At 33.9% G+C, this 20,280-nt stretch overlaps 1 protein-coding gene and 1 long non-coding RNA gene across 3 annotated transcripts in view; one reads left to right on the top strand and one right to left on the bottom strand.

Moving 5' to 3' along the window:
- The window catches only part of LOC127728737 (uncharacterized), a 206,880-nt gene extending 197,674 nt beyond the window's left edge, over nt 1–9,206 (top strand). For both annotated transcript variants that reach the window (XR_007994342.1, XR_007994343.1), the window contains exon 3: nt 9,052–9,206. This is a non-coding gene — a long non-coding RNA (uncharacterized LOC127728737). The remainder of the gene's footprint in view (nt 1–9,051) is intronic.
- The window catches only part of LOC127728701 (cytochrome P450 3A24-like), a 30,293-nt gene that overhangs the window by 4,943 nt on the left and 5,070 nt on the right, over nt 1–20,280 (bottom strand). The window contains exons 5-11 of the mRNA XM_052236333.1: nt 19,694–19,813; nt 10,733–10,821; nt 8,391–8,539; nt 7,409–7,533; nt 5,486–5,594; nt 1,672–1,829; nt 455–543 (exon numbers count right to left, since the gene is read on the bottom strand). Of these exons, the coding sequence (XP_052092293.1) occupies nt 455–543; nt 1,672–1,829; nt 5,486–5,594; nt 7,409–7,533; nt 8,391–8,539; nt 10,733–10,821; nt 19,694–19,813 (839 nt within the window). The remainder of the gene's footprint in view (nt 1–454; nt 544–1,671; nt 1,830–5,485; nt 5,595–7,408; nt 7,534–8,390; nt 8,540–10,732; nt 10,822–19,693; nt 19,814–20,280) is intronic.

Below are 20,280 nucleotides of genomic sequence, written 5' to 3'. Positions count from 1 at the left end.
TAGATTCAGTATGTTAAAGAACACCAAGATTGCAAATTTGTGAATTAAACCCAATTGAAAATGGTCAAGAATTAAGCAATGTAAACAAAGTATTAGAACAGTATTATTGTTAGCCTCTTTTCATAGAGATCCATACACTTATACACAAGTTATTGTCCCGAAACCAGAAAATGCTTGTTTTTGGCCCCTTATTCATAAACAGTTAGGACAATAACCCCCAAATCTCTCTCACACTTCTTTTTGTGGTATGGAACACTGCAGTATAATTTCATTGAGATCCACACACTTATACTCAAGTCATCGTCTGGAAACCAGATGTCTTTGGACAAGGTCATGTGAAATAGCAATAACTATAAAAATAAGGACATGTGGTATGATTGCCAATGGGACAAATATCAACCACAGTTCAAATGAAGTGGGTGTAAGCATTTTGTACTATGAATGTTATATTTACCTTGCAGCCGAACCATAAAGTCGAAGGACCTCACTCACAAACATATCTAAATACTGAAGCTTTGAGACGTTGTCATATGTTGGTTTTTCCTGTAATTCAAACCATAAATATGTTATTGTACAGATCAATCTGTTTAATAACATTTAGTTAATAAAAGGTTTAAGGATAAATAGCGTTAAGAATATATTAATATATTATCGCTTCCATCCACCTTGCTCTGTAAAACATACATTTTGCACTCTATAAATGGTGGAATGGTCTGTGCCCATTAACTTGTCAATTATACAGGAAAGTAAAACATATTTGCCACTTGGAACACTTAAAAAATGAAAACAACACGAAATTTCATGCGTTCGAATCATATATAAAATAGAATAACAAAACTAAATTAGAATTCAAAAAGTGGGAAGCCATAAAAACTTACAAAATCAAACGTTAGACATTATCAACAAACGGAACAGATGGAAAACAACTGTCATATTCCTGACTTTGTACAAGCATTTTCCGAAGAAAATGATGGGTTAAACCTGGTTTTATAGCTAGATATACCTCCCACTTGTACGACAATTGTTTAAAGTTCTGATATATTGACAAAATTGAGTGAACAACCCAAACAGACATATTAGGCTTTGTGACAATAATTCGGTTCAGCAGCCAAAACTGTGTAGACAAACATCACAGACATACAACACAACTGCCTTAAAAATTCAAACAACTATTTAAAATGTTGCAGATTAAATCGGCAGTAAGGACCTTCTCAAACGCTTATCGCAGTCATTCATTCTGTAACAGTCATGATGAAGAAAACACCAGTATAAACACTTTGTTCAAATATGAATCGTAAAAGAGTAACTTTGGGATGTTATCTCCAATACATTCAGCAATGCCAATATAAGGGGAACTTGTTAAAATGGTGTATGCGAGCTGTAAAACGAAGTATCTTGAGAAGTGTCTGTTTATTAAAAAATACTACTTTGTTTTTGAAATAGTTAATTCCTTATATAATATAGTTCACAATAAAATTTTGCGCTTGCCGATGGAAAAATATTGGGAAAATGATTATTCACTAGTTGAAATTGGCTTTGAAAAAGATCTATATTTATTAACATCCTCATCATTTGGTCTCTGGTGGATAGTTGTCTCGTTGTAAACTATACCACATCTAATTGTTATTTAAATATATATTCTGTACTTGTGTATTGTATTACAAACTCTACCTTTCCAATGTTATCAGTAACTTCATATCGAACCTTGTCAGCATAATCTGGGTATAGAGCTAAGCAATACAGGACAAAGGATAGAACATTCGCAGTAGTCTCATATCCAGCCAAAAAGAATATAAGGCTATTTGCTAATATTTCGTTGTTTGTAAGGGCTGCAATATAAATTTTTTAATAATATTTTAAGAAGATATTTTGGAAAAAGGATGTGAAATCTATTTGAGACAAAACTAAGATAATCGTGAGTGATTCTTTTGGGCCTTTTTATACTCGAAGGCTGCTGAAGTATGTCAAATCAAATCAAATTTGCTCCTGAATGCCTTTTTAACATGAAACACACAAAAAAAAAAAAAAAAACAACTGTTAAAATCGTGAGAAAGTAAATGCTGTCCTTTAAAAAGTATACAATTATGTTTTAGCAAGTATAGGCAGAACGAACTGTTAAGTGTGAGTTATTTTTTCACGAACAAAACTTATTATGTAAAACGTTGTACTTGAAAACATGTACTGAAGAAGATAATTACATTTTCATAACACAAATTGGTCTGTGGTTATTTACCTATGGTAAATGTTACCGATGTTAAACAAGTGCTGATTGAAATTTACAGTCACTTGATTATCAAAATACACAATAAAGGCAACAGTAGTATACCGCTGTTCAATAGTCATAAATCGATTAAGCAAAACAAATCTGGGTCAATATCACATTGTATGAATCGTATTTTGGTAAAATCTAAAAGTATTGATGAATTATTTCTTCTTTAATTCTCATCAATTACTTCAAAATGTAATAAAATGTACTAACTGTTGTGAAAAATGTGAGAAATAAACATGGGGATAAATTATACATCAGTCGAATATTAACACACAGCACCATAGCCAAATAGAAAAACGTCGAAAACACAAAAACGATCCACAAAACAATACAAAGAAAACTAAAGACCGAACATCACGAACCCCTAAAGCCGGGGATGCACTTGGGTTCTCCGCAAGGATCAGCAGCTGCTGCTCCACTAGTGAGACACATCGTATTACTCTTATTGAAATGGGTTTATATCCAGTGATTAGATTACGATAAGAGTGACAATTTCCTATATTTATGTGATGCGACAATACAAAACTCCAAAAATATCTAGGGATCAATATACCAAATAAAAAATAAGTCAATTATTTTTCTTCATGAAGTTAACATTTCTCACGAATACAAACAATGACCTCCTATTTTATTCATTATTCAGGTTGTGACAGTTAAATATAACTGCATCTGGGTCCTTTTTGGTGCAGGAATATGTTATAAAAAATTTACCGTTCACTTCCTTACACCTCGAATTTCTTCAAATACGTTTACTGTACATGTACAATTTTCGATTGTATATGATCGTCAATGATATCAGATAAACCAATCGAAAATCTGACCCTACCAACTGATGGTCCAGAACTGCACATTTATTGAAAGAAAACATTTCCATTTTTAGAGTTCAAAATATTAGTTTTGAAGAACTGTATTTAGTTAAAATTAGCTTTGAACTAGCTTTCAGTAACTGCAAGTACTCTTGTCATATTTATTTTCCTTTGTTGTTCTTTTAGGGCAATTGGTGTTTTTGTTTGAATATTTTTTGCCACCAGAAATAATCAGCATTGTTTTATTTCTTATAAATGCTAAGGTGGCACGGACTTTGATCTCAGAATTGACATTTAATACAATTCGAACTCTGCAAATGAATAAGGTTGCCCGATCTATGAAGGTTTATTGATTTAAAAAAAAAAAAATTTTAGCGAACTCTACAAAATTTAAATAGTGTTGGTAACTTGAAATTGATATTAAAAAACAATTGGTGCAAATTTTATAAGTGTGTGCCAGACAGCGCATATGCGATGCCTATGGACTTCTTCCTCTTAAAAATCATCGTTTTTGTGTGTAAATTACATTACATGAACTGCTTGAAAAATGAATAAGGTATTGCCAATTCACTTGGAAACTCAACATAGACCCATACGACACTTACCAAGAAGGATATTCGGGTTAATCATTACCTGTTCTATGTTCCTTTGGCATTTTAACCAAAGATGAAGAACTGGATCTTCTTTCATTGTATTGGAAACCTAAGCTACAAGTGTACTTACAAACGACGTTGTATTGCCGAGTCGTCCACGTGCTCCACGCAACCTCTTTCTAAATTATTAACATCAATTGATTTTTCAATCAAAGCTGGGCTTAAAAGTTATTGTGAAACTACCTATTCTAGAGGTGGCGTTATAAGATGTGGATACTAAAAAATTCAGAAGATCCTTTAGAGTAGATGCAATCTAAGCTTTTTTTAATCTTGTAATACTTGTAAAACATTTGACTTTTCTACTCTTTACACAAGTATTCCCTATCCCATACTAAAAGACAAAAAGAATGACCAACGTAGATACAAGTATCTTGTCTTAAAAGGGATAAATCGTACTTTGTAAAAAATCACTCTGATTCAAACACAAAATTTTCTGAAACTGATATTATTAAGATGTTTGATTTCTGGATTGACAACATATTTGTAACGTTTGGAGAACGTGTCTTTAAACAAACATGGGAACCAACTGTGATCCCCTTGCTGACTTGTTCCTTTATTCACACGATGCTGACTACACAAAGAAACTTCTTAGGAAGAAAGAAAAGAAGTTAGCAGTATCCTTTAACTTCACTTTCCCTATTTAGATGAGGTTCTCCTACTATATAATAATCAAAATTTGATGACTCTGTTGAACGCACATATCCAATAGAACGTGAGATAAAGGATACAACAGACACAGTTAAGTCTGCATGATATCTTGACTAACATCTAGAAATTGACAATGAGGGTCGGTTGAAAACAAATTTTTACGACAAAAGAGATGATTTCAGCTTCTAAATTCTGAACTTTCCATTTCTATGTAGCAACATTACAACAGCGCTTGCAAATGGATAGATATCTTCCAACTGATACGATAATCTAGGACATGTTTTTCCTATCATGTTTTCCATTATAGATGGTTGCTGCTCACAAGGAAGCTATTAAACCAAGAGTTCAATGTGGTGACGTTGAACTTATCCCTTCTTAAATTTTACGGACGCCATCACGAGTTGGTTGACCGTTATGAAATATCTGTTTCACAGATGACGACGCATATGTTCCAATTGTCGTCACTAAAACCCTGTCCCCTTTTCCCCGAAGGTGACCTACCGAATTAAACTTATCAGCGAGTGTGTACTTACATGAGATACAAGAAAGGTGCCACATGTAGAGCAAGATCTGTATACTCTCTCGGGTCACCTGAGATCACCCCCAGTGTTGGGGTTCGTGTTGCTCAGTCTTGAGTTTTCTATGTTGTGTTTTGTGTACTGTTGTTTGACTGTTGGTATTTTTCTTTTTTAGCCATAGCAGTGTTAGTTTGTTTCCGACATATCCGTTTGCATGCCCCTTTGGTATCTTTCGCCTCTCTTTTGTCACATTGAATTTTAGTTAACGGTTCTGCGATCTATACGGGGTTCAAACTCATCTTGGCGAAGAAATATATAATCTTTAGCGAAAATTTGATGGTAGACTGGAGTTTTACGGTGCATACAACCTAATTGACCATCGCCCTAAATATATGGGTATGGATGATAAACAAATTTGCTAGAAATGTTATCTGGAACCAAGTGATACAAATCATTGTTGTTCCTATAAAAACCAAATATATGTTTTTGGTCTGAACGGTTTATGTTTCGTTGATATGAACCAAATATCTCCTTTTAAGAAAACTTTTATCTCTTGGAATTTGAACTTATGGTATAGATGAATGTACTCACGTCTTTTCTTGAAATCCTTCAGAGTTGTAGATGACAATTCTATATTTTCCTCACTTTTTTCTTTGTCTGTATGTGCGTTTAACATTAGTCCTAATAAGTCTTGTCTTTTCTGAAATAAAAGTTTGTTTGTTTTTCCGAACGACCTAAGCATTTGCTTATTCCGTGGGGGCAAAGCTGCTGTTAGGAATTATAGGCACGTGCCTATATATACAAACAAGAAGATGTGCTACGATTGCAAATGAGGCAACTCTCCACCAGAGACCAAACGGCATAGAAGTTAAAAACTATAGGTCATCTTACGGCCATCAACAATGAGAACGGAATGGATATATACAAATACTTAACAGGACTGCTGCTTAACTAAAGGGCTACTCTGTACAATGAAGATAGTAAAAATGTTTTTTTTTTAATTAATTTCTGATTGTACGGCCTTAATTCATCAGTCAGATGTAATAGTAAAATTATTAGATCTTTTAAATTTTATGTTTTGAATCCACCTAATTCTCAAATTTTGCATCTATAAATGCTGAAAAGCGTCTTCCGTCAGCGGGCTTCGACCCCAAGACCGGTCAAACAATATTTGTTTTTCAATTCTAATATGCTGTTGATGATGACAAACTGGAGGTCAGTTGTTATTGACGATTTGCACTCGTACCGTTCGGGAGTTATTGTCCTTGATAGATTGGAAAATGACACTTTAGGTCATTTCTTATGAACCGTTCAACAAATGCTTTTCAAACTTTTGATATACATGATGACAAAATGGAGGTCAAGTTCAGTATTGACGATTTTTACTTTTACTTTTCAGGGCTTATGGTCTTTTGTGGTATGTGTCGTTTTTGTGCAATAACTTTTGAGCCCTTCAACCAATGTTGAAGGTAATATTCAATATTGAGGATTGTTCAAGAGTTCTGGTAATTGACAGATTCGAAAACAAAACTTTATGTCATTTCCGTGCAATAATTTATGAGTCGTTTAGATTCTTTTCAAATATAGTATGTTGCAAAATGGAGGTCAAGTGTGACATTGATGATTTTCAATTCTGGATGATCCTTTATAAATTCTAAAATGGCACTTTATGTCGTTTCCATACCATTAACCATTCAACCAATGAATTTCAAATGTTGATGTGTTGTTACTGGCGAAATAGAGTTCAAGATTGAAATTGACGATTTTCATCTTTGCCGTTCAGGACATATGATCATTGATAGATTGTAAACTAGGCACAGACAGTGAAACAAGCATGAACGTGCCAAATACATCATTATACACCACTTTCAATCGTATTAGCTGCCATCTATTGAAATTTAAAACTTTTACAATGGTTACCTTCGAAATAGAAAAAATCCGGTTTGCTGTCAATTTGACAGCTCATTTCTTGTTATGATTTTTTAACAAGGTCGTTTTATCCGTTCGTCAGTTCTAAATTTGTTTGTAATTCATTATAATCTATTAATATTTAGTTTAATAGTAATTGTTTTTATTAACCAGAAACCATTAAACTAAGAAACTTATATTTAACATACAGTCAACAATTTTTATCTGTAAAACAACTACAAAATAGCGATTTGTTGATGATAAACACTGTTTTGACCACTTTTTTTTTATATAATAAAGAGAAAACCTCAGATGCATGCTATTGAATAACATTGTTGAAAGTTTATGAGTACAATTAGATCTATCCATTTAAATCCATAGTACATGTCTTTTAACTCTTGAAATAAAGAAAACCTTTTTTCTTTTCTGACTTACTCACTTTAATAACAGTAATTCAAAACATACCGTGCTTTCCGACTTTCTTCTTAGGATAACAGCAATTCAAAACCTACCGTGCTTTCCGACTTTCTTTCTACGATAACAGTAATTCAAAATTTACAGTGCTTTCCGACTTTCTTCTTAGGATAACAGCAATTCAAAACCTACCGTGCTTTCCGACTTTCTTTCTTCGATAACAGTGTTGACAGCAGAGTTAAAAAAACTCGCCATTTCTTTGCTCAATGTTGATAATTTTAAGTATGGAAGCAATCTTCTTGTAAACGGGAAAAATACTGAAAATTAATTAAGGAATAAATAAAGAGAACGTACAGGTAGAAGATTAAAATTGGTACATTATTGTTCTTTTGTTTACTTGTTCAAAACAAATTGTAAAACTTTAGTATGTTTTTAGGAAGACGAGGGAGGGGTGTCTAAATTAAAATCAATAGAATTTTTTTTAATTTGTCAAAATGTAGTTTATAACTTTTTTTTTTCAAAATGTTAATTATAAAAAGTATAGGTCATACTACAGGCTGTGCAAAATTGTTAGATTGCACGGAAAACCCATTTTTGTGTAATAGAAAGAAAACTACACCATAGAATTTTAAGATAAAATATGGGAAAATAGCTCTAATGATATGCTTTTAGATAAGAAAAAGGAAAAATGGGGTCACTTAACTCGTTTTCTTGCTACATAATAAAAGAGATAAATTTACAACACATTCTGTTATAAAAGTTACTTTATCCGCGCTATCTCCCCTTATGTGGCAAAGTTGGAAAAAAAATGAATCGAACAAAAAGAGTCTTTGTTTTTGTAAAATACAGCCGTAAATATGATAAAACACATAATTTTCTATATAAACATTAAAAGTCTTACACATGAATTACAGACGACTCTCGAAATTTGCACATTTTGTTAAAGATCAAGAATAATTGTTATCTGCTATTTCAAAATCCAAAACGGAAGAAACCGTCCTCGGGGTGAAACAAACGGAATATCCTTGGAAAAACAAAAGGGAACGTTTCATTAAAAAGCTATGTACTATGTATTGTGGTCTGCAATTTCTGACACGTCTGCAAAACACAACAATTCAACAATAAATAACATTTTCATTAAGATAAGAATGATGTTATAACTGTATTAACTCACTGATAAGCAGTACCATTGGATTTTTGAACCCAGATGAAAAGGCTTTTTTCGCATTCTTGATAAATGCATTATCTGGATCGTTTTGGGCGTCTACATCCATACCGAAAGCTGTACTGGCTATTACATCCATTGAAAACGAACCACAGTACCTGTAGAAAAAGGCAGTTTTTATTTCCGGTGTTAACGCCAATGACATGGACAAAAGCAGCCATACTTTTCAAACATACTTTTAGTATCGGCCGGGTGTTTAATATTTAAAATAAGCATATTGGTAACAGATCGGTAAGAAAGAATTATATAAACAGACGTCATTATAAGATTTGTTCATTGTACATCCTTAATTTAGCAGGTTTCTTTTAGGTTAACCAATCAGATATCGGTACTAAAGAATGATTATTTAATAAAGGTTTGCAAGGGTTAACTAAAGTATAGAAATATGGTCGCCTATACTTCTATCTATCGGTTATATCCGTGATAAGAGGCATGAAAGCACGTACAACAGGAATTCGGTTCCTGGTATGGGGATTTCGACTACGAACAATCGGACAATCGATTAAAAACTTTAATAAATTGCTTCGCTGAGCGCAACTGGATACGACCGCAGATGTCCAACCCTGAAAAATTGGGGCCAAAATGGACACAATATTCACGCTTGATACAGGTCTGAATTTGGATTGTAATTAAATTTTTGACACATAATAGGTTTCTGACACAGAATAACTGTAGTCAAAGAACTTCAAATTGGTTATATGATTTGAATTTATATTCAATTTTTGGCTTTGTGCAATACACTATGCTGTTGCGAATTGACCCCCCCCCCCCCCAAAAAAAAAAAAAAAACATTTTACCCCGGTTTTTGGCTTTTGTGCAATTCACTATGCTGTTGAATATTAACCCCCCAAAAAAAAATTTGAAGAAATTTTCTTTTAATTTCTGAAATCTGAAACGAGAAAAATTGTCCCCCCTCCAATTTTTTTTCACCTTCCCCCTTTCCCTTATTCCAAAAAAAATTCTTTCCCTCAAGATATGGTCAGTATCTCAATTCAAATTTCTAATGAAGTTTGCAACCATAATTACCCATTTAAATACATCATAAAAGTCTTAAAATATAAAATGACATACATAGTCATGGCTAAAATTAATATTAATTAATAGTAACTGCTAAAAATAAATTGACAGCTAATCACCTCAAGACAATCATCATTTCTTAAAACATAATATACAAGCAGTGTAAGGGAGATAATCAAACATTGTTTTTAAAATTGATTTGGATTACCTCCCTTACACTACTTTTAAATTGTCTCAATTGTCCTTTAACCAGAAAAACCCTTGTTTTCCCCCTTTTTTGCCCATAATTCCTAAATGGTTTGAGCCATAACCCCTCAAAGTCAATCCTAACCATCCCTTTGTAGTATGGAAACTTGTGGTATAATTTCAGAGATTCATACACTTTAACACAAGTTATTGTCTGGAAACTACAAACATGCTTATTTGGGCCCCTTTTTTGGCCCCTATTTCTTAAACAGTTGGGACCATTAACCCCAAAATCAATCCCAACCTTTCTTTAGTGGTAATAAACCTTGTGTTAAAATTTTATTGATTTCTATTTACTTATACTAAAGTTATTATCCGGAAACCATCTGTCTTCGGACGACGCTGACGACGACGACGACGACGACGACGACGACGACAACGACGACGACGACAACGTGATACCAATATACGACCAAAAAAATTTTTATTTTTGCGGTCGTATAAAAAAATCATTGAATTTAAAACACTACACACCTGTATACCGTCTGTGTTGATGTTCAAAAAATGATATCTCCCAAACATCTTACACATTAGAGCGCTCAAAAGTCAGTTTTCCATATAATTAACATTTCTAAGGGGCATTACTCTTTTAGAAATTATTGATTGTTATTGATTTTCGAACTTACTGATTTTCGAACTAGTCAAAAACATTGATTATATATACCTATGATTTGAGTTTCATAAAATTCTGGCATGAGAGCGCTAACAATGCAATTTTCCATTTATTAATTGTTTCCAAGGGGCATAACTCTTTTAAGAATAATCGATCGGCACTGATTTTCGAACTCGTCTAAGACATTGCTAATATAAACCTATGATATATTAGTTTCATAAAAATCTGGCAAGAAGTGTACAAATGATAGCGCTAACAATGCAATTTTCCATATAATTAATGTTTCCAAGAGGCATAACTCTTTTAAAAATAAATGAGAAGTGCAATCAACAGTTTTTCATCTTTCATGGAAGGAAACGAACACTGTATCTATAACTTATTATTGTGTTACTAATCGTATTGATTTTTTTCTTACTTGCACACATCGACTACTTCTCCGTTTTCTGTATCTTTCTTCATTTTTTCAACCATGTCATTAACACATTTCTGAAGCAATGGCACCATCTGAGAAATATATCATTCACACATTATAATTTTATATTTATAAGTGGCAGTCTGTTGCGCAATTTCGCACGAGAAAAGAGGAATCTTGATATTACCGCAAATCAACGAAAATTTTGCATTATTTTGTGAAAAGAAAGAAAAATAAAATGCTTCGCTGGGCGCAGCTTGATACGACCGCAGAGGTCGAACCCTGAACAGTTGGGTCAAGTATGGACACAACATTCAAGCTTGATACAGCTCTGAATTTGGATTGTGATTAAATATTTGACACAGCATAGGTTTCTGACACAGAAAGAATGTGGTCTAAGAACTTCAATTTTTTTAATTTACCTATTATGGTCCAATGTCCAAAATCAAAATACATGATTAGATTCAGCATATCAAAGAACCCCATATATTCAATTTTTGTTGAAATCAAACAAAGTTCAATTTTGGACCCCAACTTGGACAAACTTGAAAACTGGTCCCATAATCAAAAATCTAAACACATGTTTAGATTCAGCATATCAAAGTACCCCAAGAATTCAATTTTTGTTAAAATCAAACTAAGTTTAATTTTGGACCCTTTGGACCTTAATGTAGACCAATTTAAAAAACAGGACCCAAAATTAAAAATCTAAATACACGGTTAGATTTGGAATATCAAAGAGCCCCAATAATTCAATTTTAGATGAAATCAAACAAAGTTTAATTTTGGACCCCAATTTGGACCAACTTGAAAACTGGGCCAAAAATCAAAAATCTAAATACATGTTTAGATTCAGCACATCAAAGAACCTCATATATTCAATTTTTGCTAAAATCAAACAAAGTTTAATTTTGGACCCTTTGGACCTTAATGTAGACTATTTTGAAAACTGGACCCAAAATTAAAAATCTAAATACACTGTTAGATTCGGCATAACAAATAAATAAATGTGATCAAAGATTTTACAAATCTAATGTGCCATACTGTGCAATTAAAGATTACTTCTTGAAATTTTTCAATATTTGAAATTTGAAAAAAAAATAATATTTGAAGAATAATTCTTTTTAATTTCTGAAATCTGAAATGAGAAAAAATTTACCCCCCACAATTTCTTTTTATCCCCCCCCCCTTTTTTCCCCCAAAAAATTCTTTCCCTCAAGATATGGTCATAATCTCAATTCAAATTTCCAATGGAGTTGGCAACCATAATTACCCATTTAATTTTACCATAGTGCTAACTTAATCTATTTTATAAAAGAATTAAAAATATAGTTTCAAATCTTTCATATAGATTTTTTTGTAAAATAAAATGATGCAACATTTGCAGATATTTTTACTGGTCTTCCTTTATAAATATGCATTTCTTTAAACATAATTTAAAAGCAGTGTAAGGGAAGTAACCAAAACGTTGTATTTGGATTACCTCCCTTACACTGTTTTAAATTATCTTTATTGTTCATTAACCATTACTTTATACATAATTTAAAAGCAGTGTAAGGGAGATAATTTCAATGATGTATTTGATTTATCTCCCTTACACTGCTTTAAATTATGTTTTGTACTAAAGTATTTGTCCATTAACCAGGACAACCTTGTTTTTCCCCCTTTTTTGCCCCTAATTCCTAAACGGTTTGAGCCATAACCCCCCAAAGCAAATCCTAACCATCCCTTTGTGGTATGGAAACTTGTAGTATAATTTCAGAGAGATCCATACACTGTACCACAGTTATTGTCTGGAAACTAGAAAATGCTAATTTTTGGCCCCTTTTTGGCCCCTAATTCCTTAACTGTTGGTACAAAAACCCCTAAAATCAATCCCAACCTTCCTTTTGTGGTATTTAACCTTATGGTAAAATTTCAAAAAGATCCATTCACTTAAACTAAAGTTAGAGTGCGAAAATCAATGTGTATTCGGACGACGACGCAAGACGACGACGACGACGACGACGACGACGCCGGACGACGACGACGACGCCAACGTCATACCAATATACGACCACAAAAATTTTTTTGCGGTCGTATAAAAACGGGACCCAAAATTAAAAATCTAAAAACACGGTTAGATTTGGCATATCAAAGAACCCCAATAATTCAATTTTTGATGAAATCAAACAAACTTTAATTTTGGACCCTTTTGACCTCAATATGAACCAATTTGATAGCGGGCCCACAAATAAAAAATCTAAATACATGGTAAGATTCAGCATATCAAAGAACCCCATATATTCAATTTTTGTTGAAATCAAACAAAGTTTATTTTTGGACCCCAATTTGGACCAACTTGAAAACTGGTCCAAAAATCTAAAATCTAAATACATGTTTAGATTCAGCATATCAAAGAACCCCATATATTCAATTTTTGTTGAAATCAAACAAAGTTTAATTTTGGACCCCAACTTGGACCAACTTGAAAACTGGGCCCATAATCAAAAATCTAAACACATGTTTAGATTCAGCATATCAAAGAACCCCAAAAATTCAATTTTTGTTAAAATCAAACTAAGTTTAATTTTGGACCCTTTGAACCTTAATGTAGACCAATTTAAATAAAATGCTCCGCAGGGCGCAGCTTGATACGACCGCAGAGGTCGAACCCTGAACAGTTGGGGCAAGTATGGACACAACATTCAAGCTTGATACAGCTTTGCATTTGGATTGTGATTAAATATTTGACACAGCATAGGTTTCTGACACAGAATGAATGTGGTCTAAGAACTTAAAAATTTTAAATTGGACATTCACCTATTATGGTCCAATATCCAAAATCTAAATACATGGTTTGATTCAGCATATCAAAGAACCCCAAGAATTCAATTTTTGATGAAATCAAACAAAGTTTAATTTTGGACCCTTTTGACCTCAATGTGGTCAAAGTTGATAACGGGGCCCAAAAATCAAAAATCTAAATACATGGTTAGATTCAGCATATCAAAGAACCCCTATATATTCAATTTTTGTTGAAATCAAACAAAGTTTAATTTTGAACCCCGATTTGGACCAACTTGACCCATAATCAAAAATCTAAATACATGTTTAGATTCAGCATATCAAAGAACCCTAAGAATTCAATTTTTGTTAAAATCAAACTAAGTTTAATTTTGGACCCTTTGGACCTTAATGTAAACCAATTTGAAAACGGAACCAAAAATTAAGAATCTAAATACACGGTTAGATTCGGCATATCAAAGAACCCCAATAATTCAATTTTTGATGAAATCAAACAAAGTTTAATTTTGGACCCTTTGGACCTCAATGTGGACCAATTTAAAAACGGGGCCCAAAATCCAAAAACTAAATACACGGTTAGATTCAGCATATTAAAGAACCCCAAGAATTCAAGAATAAAACCCCATTGAAATTGGTCAAGAAATAAGCAATTTATACGAAGCATCTTCTTTTGCACAATACTGTGCAATTAAATATTTCTTCCTATTGCGCAATACTGTACAATTGACAATTTCTTGCTATTGCGCAATATTGTGCTATTGGATATTTCTTGCTATTGCGCAATACTGTGCAATTGAAGATTTCTTGCTATTGCGCAATACTGTGCAATTGAAGATTTCTTGCTATTGTGCAATACTTTGCAATTGAAAATTTCTTGCTCTTGCACAATACTTATTATATAATAATTTACACATCCTGTTTGGCGTGTATCTCCTACCATATCAGTATTATTTGCTTTTAAATATAAATCAGAAATAACCAACTTAAAATGGAAAATTTTAAAAGAAAAAAAAGGAAAAAAAAAAAATCCCCCCCCCAAATTTTTTGAACCCCCTTATGATTCATCACCCCCAAACTCAATCCCAGCCTTCCCTTTGTGGTATGGTACCTTGCAGTACAATTTCAGAGAGATCCATACACTTGAACACAAGTTATTGTCTGGAAACTAGAAAAATGTGTTTTTTGGCCCCTTTTTGGCCCCTAATTCCTAAACGTTTAGGGCAATTACCCCCAAACTCAAACCCAGCTTTCCCTTTGTGATATGGAACCTTGTAGTACAATTTCAGAAAGATCCATACACTTACACACAAGTTATTGTCCTGAAACTATTAAAATGCTTGTTTTTTGCCCCTTTTTGGCCCCTAATTCCTATAATATTGAGGCAATTACCCCCATCATCAATCCCAGCCTTCCCTTTGTAGTATGGTACCTTGCAGTACAATTTCAGAGAGATCCATACACATGAACACAAGTTATTGTCTGGAAACTAGAAAAATGCTTATTTTTTGGCCCCTTTTTTGGCCCCCAATTCCTAAACATTTCGGCAATTACCCCCAAACTCAATTCCAGCTTTCCCTTTGTGATATGGAACCTTGTAGTACAATTTCAGAAACATCCATACACTTACATACAAGTTATTGTCATGAAACTAGAAAAATGCTTGTTTTTTGCCCCTTTTTTGGCCCCTAATTCCTAAAATTTTGAGGCAATTACCCCCAAAATCAATCCCAGCATTTCTTTTGTGATATGGAACCTTGTGGTACAATGTCAGAGATATCCATACACTAACACACAAGTTATGTCTGGAAGTTACAAAAATGCTTATTTTTGGCCCCTTTTTGGCCCCTAATTCCTTTACTGTTGGTACCATAACCCCCAAAATCAATCCCAACCTTCCTTTTGTGGTATTGAACCTTGTGGTAAAATTTCATAGAGATCCATTCACTTAAACTAAAGTTAGAGTGCGAAAACCAATGTGTCTTCGGACGACGCCGGACGACGCCGGACGACGCCAGATGACGACGACGACGACGACGACGACGACGACGCCAACGTCATACCAACATACGACCACAAAATTTTTTTTGCGGTCGTATAAAAACGGGACCCAAAATTAAAAATCTAAATACACGGTTAGATTTGGCATATCAAAGAACCCCAATAATTCAATTTTTGATGAAAATCAAACAAAGTTTAATTTTGGACCCTTTTGACCTCAATATGAACCAATTTGATAGCGGGGTCCACAAATAAAAAATCTAAATACATGGTTAGATTCAGCATATCAAAGAACCCCATATATTCAATTTTTGTTGAAATCAAACAAAGTTTAATTTTGGACCCCAATTTGGACCAACTTGAAAACTGGGCCAAAAATCAAAAATCTAAATACATGTTTAGATTCAGCATATCAAAGAACCCCATATATTCAATTTTTGTTAAAATCAAACAAAGTTTAATTTTGGACCCTTTGGACCTTAATGTAGACCAATTTGAAAACTGGACCCAAAATTAAAAAAATCTAAAGATTACGGTTAGATATGGCATAACAAATAAATAAAAGTGGTCAAAGATTTTACAAATCTAATGCGCCATACTGTGCAATTAAAGATTACTTCTTGAAATTTTTCAATATTTGAAATTTGAAAAAAAAATAATATTTGAAGAATAATTCTTTTTAATTTCTGAAATCTGAAATGAGAAAAAATTGACCCCCACAATTTCTTTTTACCCCCCCCCCCCCCCTTTTTCCCCAAAAAATTCTTTCCCTCAAGATATGGTCATAATCTCAATTCAAATTTCCAATGGAGTTTGCAACCATAACCCATTTAAATTTACCATAGTGTTAACTTAATCTATTTTATAATAGAATTTAAAATATAGTGTCAAATCTTTCATATGGATTTTTTTTGTAAAAAAAAAAGATGCAACATTTGCAGATATTTTTACTGGTCTTGCTTTATAAATATGTATTTCTTTAAACATAATTTAAAAGCAGTGTAAGGGAAGTAACCAAAACGTTGTATTTGGATTACCTCCCTTACACTGTTTTAAATTATCTTAATTGTTCATTAACCATTACTTTATACATAATTTAAAAGCAGTGTAAGGGAGATAATTTCAATGATGTATTTGATTTATCTCCCTTACACTGCTTTAAATTATGTTTTGTACTAAAGTATTTGTCCATTAACCAGGACAACTTTGTTTTTCCCCCTTTTTTGCCCCTAATTCTTTAACGGTTTGAGCCATAACCCCCCCAAGCAAATCCTAACCATCCCTTTGAGGTATGGAAACTTGTAGTATAATTTCAGAGAGATCCATACACCGTTCCACAGTTATTGTCTGGAAACTAGAAAATGCTTATTTTTGGCCCCTTTTTGGCCCCTAATTCCTTAACTGTTGGTACCATAACCCCCAAAATCAATCCCCACCTTCCTTTTGTGGTATTGAACCTTATGGTAAAATTTCACAGAGATCCATTCACTTAAACTAAAGTTAGAGTGCGAAAACTAATGCGTCTTCGGACGACGACGATGACGACGACGACGACGCCAACGTCATACCAATATACGACCACAAAATTTTTTTGCGGTCGTATAAAAATATTTGGCACACACATTTTTATTTTTAATTACTAAAAGCAAGTGCTCTATATAATCCCTCCCGCATCCACCCCTTTTCCTTGAGATTAAAAAAAATGCAAAAGTACGTATAACGAATGCTTTAAATCTTGTAAAAAAAGTTTTGTACACCAAAACTAGTCAAGATACTGTTGTTGGGACTTTTTTAGTTACAAGAACGACGAAGAGCCTTTACATCATTACCAGCTTTTGTTTTATGCAAGAAACCTTCTGTTGAAATTTCATAATGAATACAGTCAACCAAACAATAAAGTCTTTATGAAGAAAACTGTTATCTATAAATGGAAACGACGACTGCAGCCACAACACATACATTTAAGATCGTAATTCTGAATAAAAAAATCAATAAAATAATATTCTCAGGCAAATTGACCCAAGATGGTTTTGGCTATTATGTTAGGTCCCTTTTGGTCATAAAATGGTTCAGCTGTGCATCTATTAAGTTTCTAAAATCCCTAACTTAGGACTTTTAAGAAACAATCGATCGCTTCAATTCAAAACGAATACCGACATTTAAATGGAAAGTGTCATATTAAAATTAACATTTCATGCAGATAATTCATTTGCTCATGAATAAATATTATCTTTAGACGAACAACGTAAAATTGTAATGGTAAACGCATCAGTTAATTTTTAAAGATTCATATTTTTGTTCACTGCATTGATTAGAACAATTAAGTTGTTTAAGTCTCCCTCTCCGAACAACGACAAGTACACAAGACACTAGTGGGTAGTCTTAATCTATTGCCCTGTCTCTTTTCTCAATTATCTCAACATTTAACGATAATTCACCTAAGTTTACTTTGTCATATAGCAGGCATACAACAAACAGACCTTTTATTTTGTTTATTTTATGCCTATGTCACACATTCACGGACCTCGCCGGTTCCACTACGGATTAAATCTCACGGATGATCCCGATAATGCAGTTTCTGTAGTCCGATACGAATGCACAACGGTGAGACTACGGGTTTTGACGTATCTACCAAGGTTAACGAAGGAAAGGGGTCATTTGGCGACATTAGTGATACGGATTCTTACGGTACGACACGGTTTAATACGGAAATGACACAGTCTAATACGCAACGCCACGCGTGAGAGCGTATGTACTGCGGATAAACAGCGGTTTGCTACGGTATAAGTAAGGGTTAGTACGAATGAGAACGGCCTGATACGGAGTAGTACGAACCGCCACATTTTCTAAGCCATTAATCATTTCTAATTAAGCTTGTGATTTATCATTTCTTTATGGCAATGAATCGATGATTTATATGTTTTTTTTTATTAAATTATTTATCTGTCTGTCTGTACCAGGTGGTGTTCTTCGTAATCCTCGGGCTAACGATATGTTGCAGTCCAAGAAACATATTTTGGTCTATTCTTACAAGATTCTTAAATGCAGCTGGATTTTTCACACAAAGTTCAGCCATGAGGGTCTCATACTGGCCATGGATAGGGATTCGGAGAAGCCAGTTCCTAGTCTACCATCTCTTCCGCCTCCGGTCACCTCTTAGTCTACGTCTGTCATCAAGTAGCTCAACCATTGCCCTGGCATTTTGTGCCATATCAATATCCAATATCCAATTCCAGCCAATTAATTGCAAGCATCAGTAGTTGATTGTTCATGCTGGATAATGTTATGTATACCTTTACGGCAAGACACAGACTACGTTGGTCCCTACAAGTAGGGAGTATTAATACAGAAGCCTGAAGTCGGTTTGTCGTTGACTGTAATATTCCGTATTCAGTGGCGGATCCGGAAATTTTCATTAGTGGGGGGGGGGGGGGGGGGGGGGCACTGACTGCCTAAAAAGGGGGGGGGGGGGCGGCGCTCCAGTCATGCTTTAGTGATTCCCTATATAATCAACAAAATTTTTCCCACAAAAAAAGGGGGGGAGTCGGCACCCTGGGCCCCGCCCTCAATCTGCCTATGGTATTTTGCCGTGTTGTAACGTAGTAAACCTTAAAAGACTTTGATAACCCTGGCTGATCCCTAGCTATCCGTATTGCAACGTAGTGAAATCGTGCCGTTCCCTGACAAATTCGTAACAAATCGTATTTTATCCTTAACAAATACGTGGTGTAACCGCACTAGTACGTAGTTCTCTGGAACTAACCGTAGAAATACTGTGGGCTTACGAATAAGTTCGGATTAATACGGTTTTAATAGGGACTAACACGGATCAGTACGTTCTAATAATACGGTTTAGTAAGGATATACTACGGTTGTTTGATCCGTTGTCAAATTTTGCGCATGTTCAAAAGTTGTCACGGATATACAAGTAATACTACGTAGGACTGTGGCTACAATACGGAAATCTACGGACCAATACAGATTGCCACGAATAATGCCGGATCGTATTCGTAGCTAATCCGGCGTCAAATCCATGAATGTGTGACCTAGGCATTAAGGTAGTCTAAATTTGTGTTGAGAGAGAAAAAGCAAAGGAAATAAATGCTATTAAGATGTGATCTTTATTGCATCAAAAAATCCTAAGTAACATAAAATTATGGTAAACTCTGTTTTCCTTACCTGTCTCATTTTTCCGGAAGAAAAGGTAGGAGAAATTGATGATCTCAAAAACTTCCAGTGTTCGTCACGTGCAATTGACACGGCATCCTTTAGGTAGGGATCATTGTTATTACCTTTAGCCTTTTCAATATATTACAATATACAGTCAGACTTGCAGACGAATGAAATATTAGTATATCACAACAAAACCCTCAATATGGTTATTTTAAAATATACCTGCATTATTAGTGTATCATATCCCTGTGTTGATCGCTAACAGGTCAGGGAACTCAATTCTATTTAAAATGTTACCCAAAAAGGGACACGCCGTTTTTTTTTCTTTTATGAACAATTGTTTCAAAATTTTGTTATCCCGTGGTCATTTAAGTTTATTATACGGTATGATGTATGCTCATTGCTGAAGGTTGTACAAATTGCCTGTAGTTGTTTTAATTTCCAAGAGACAGCTGCCCACATATGACTGCAGTCACATACAAATAAAAATATCTGCAAGAGAATAGACAGTATCAAAAGCGGGGAGCTAGAAGGAAACACATTGAGAAATCCATGAACATCGAAGGTAAAGACATGCCTAGTATAAATAGAAA

This window comes from Mytilus californianus, unplaced genomic scaffold (assembly GCF_021869535.1).
Source record: "Mytilus californianus isolate M0D057914Y unplaced genomic scaffold, xbMytCali1.0.p SCAF_2, whole genome shotgun sequence".
In the NCBI taxonomy this organism is placed as follows: Eukaryota; Metazoa; Mollusca; class Bivalvia; order Mytilida; family Mytilidae; genus Mytilus; species Mytilus californianus.
Note: the sequence above shows the minus strand (reverse complement) of the source record. Positions and strands in the feature narration are given on the sequence as shown.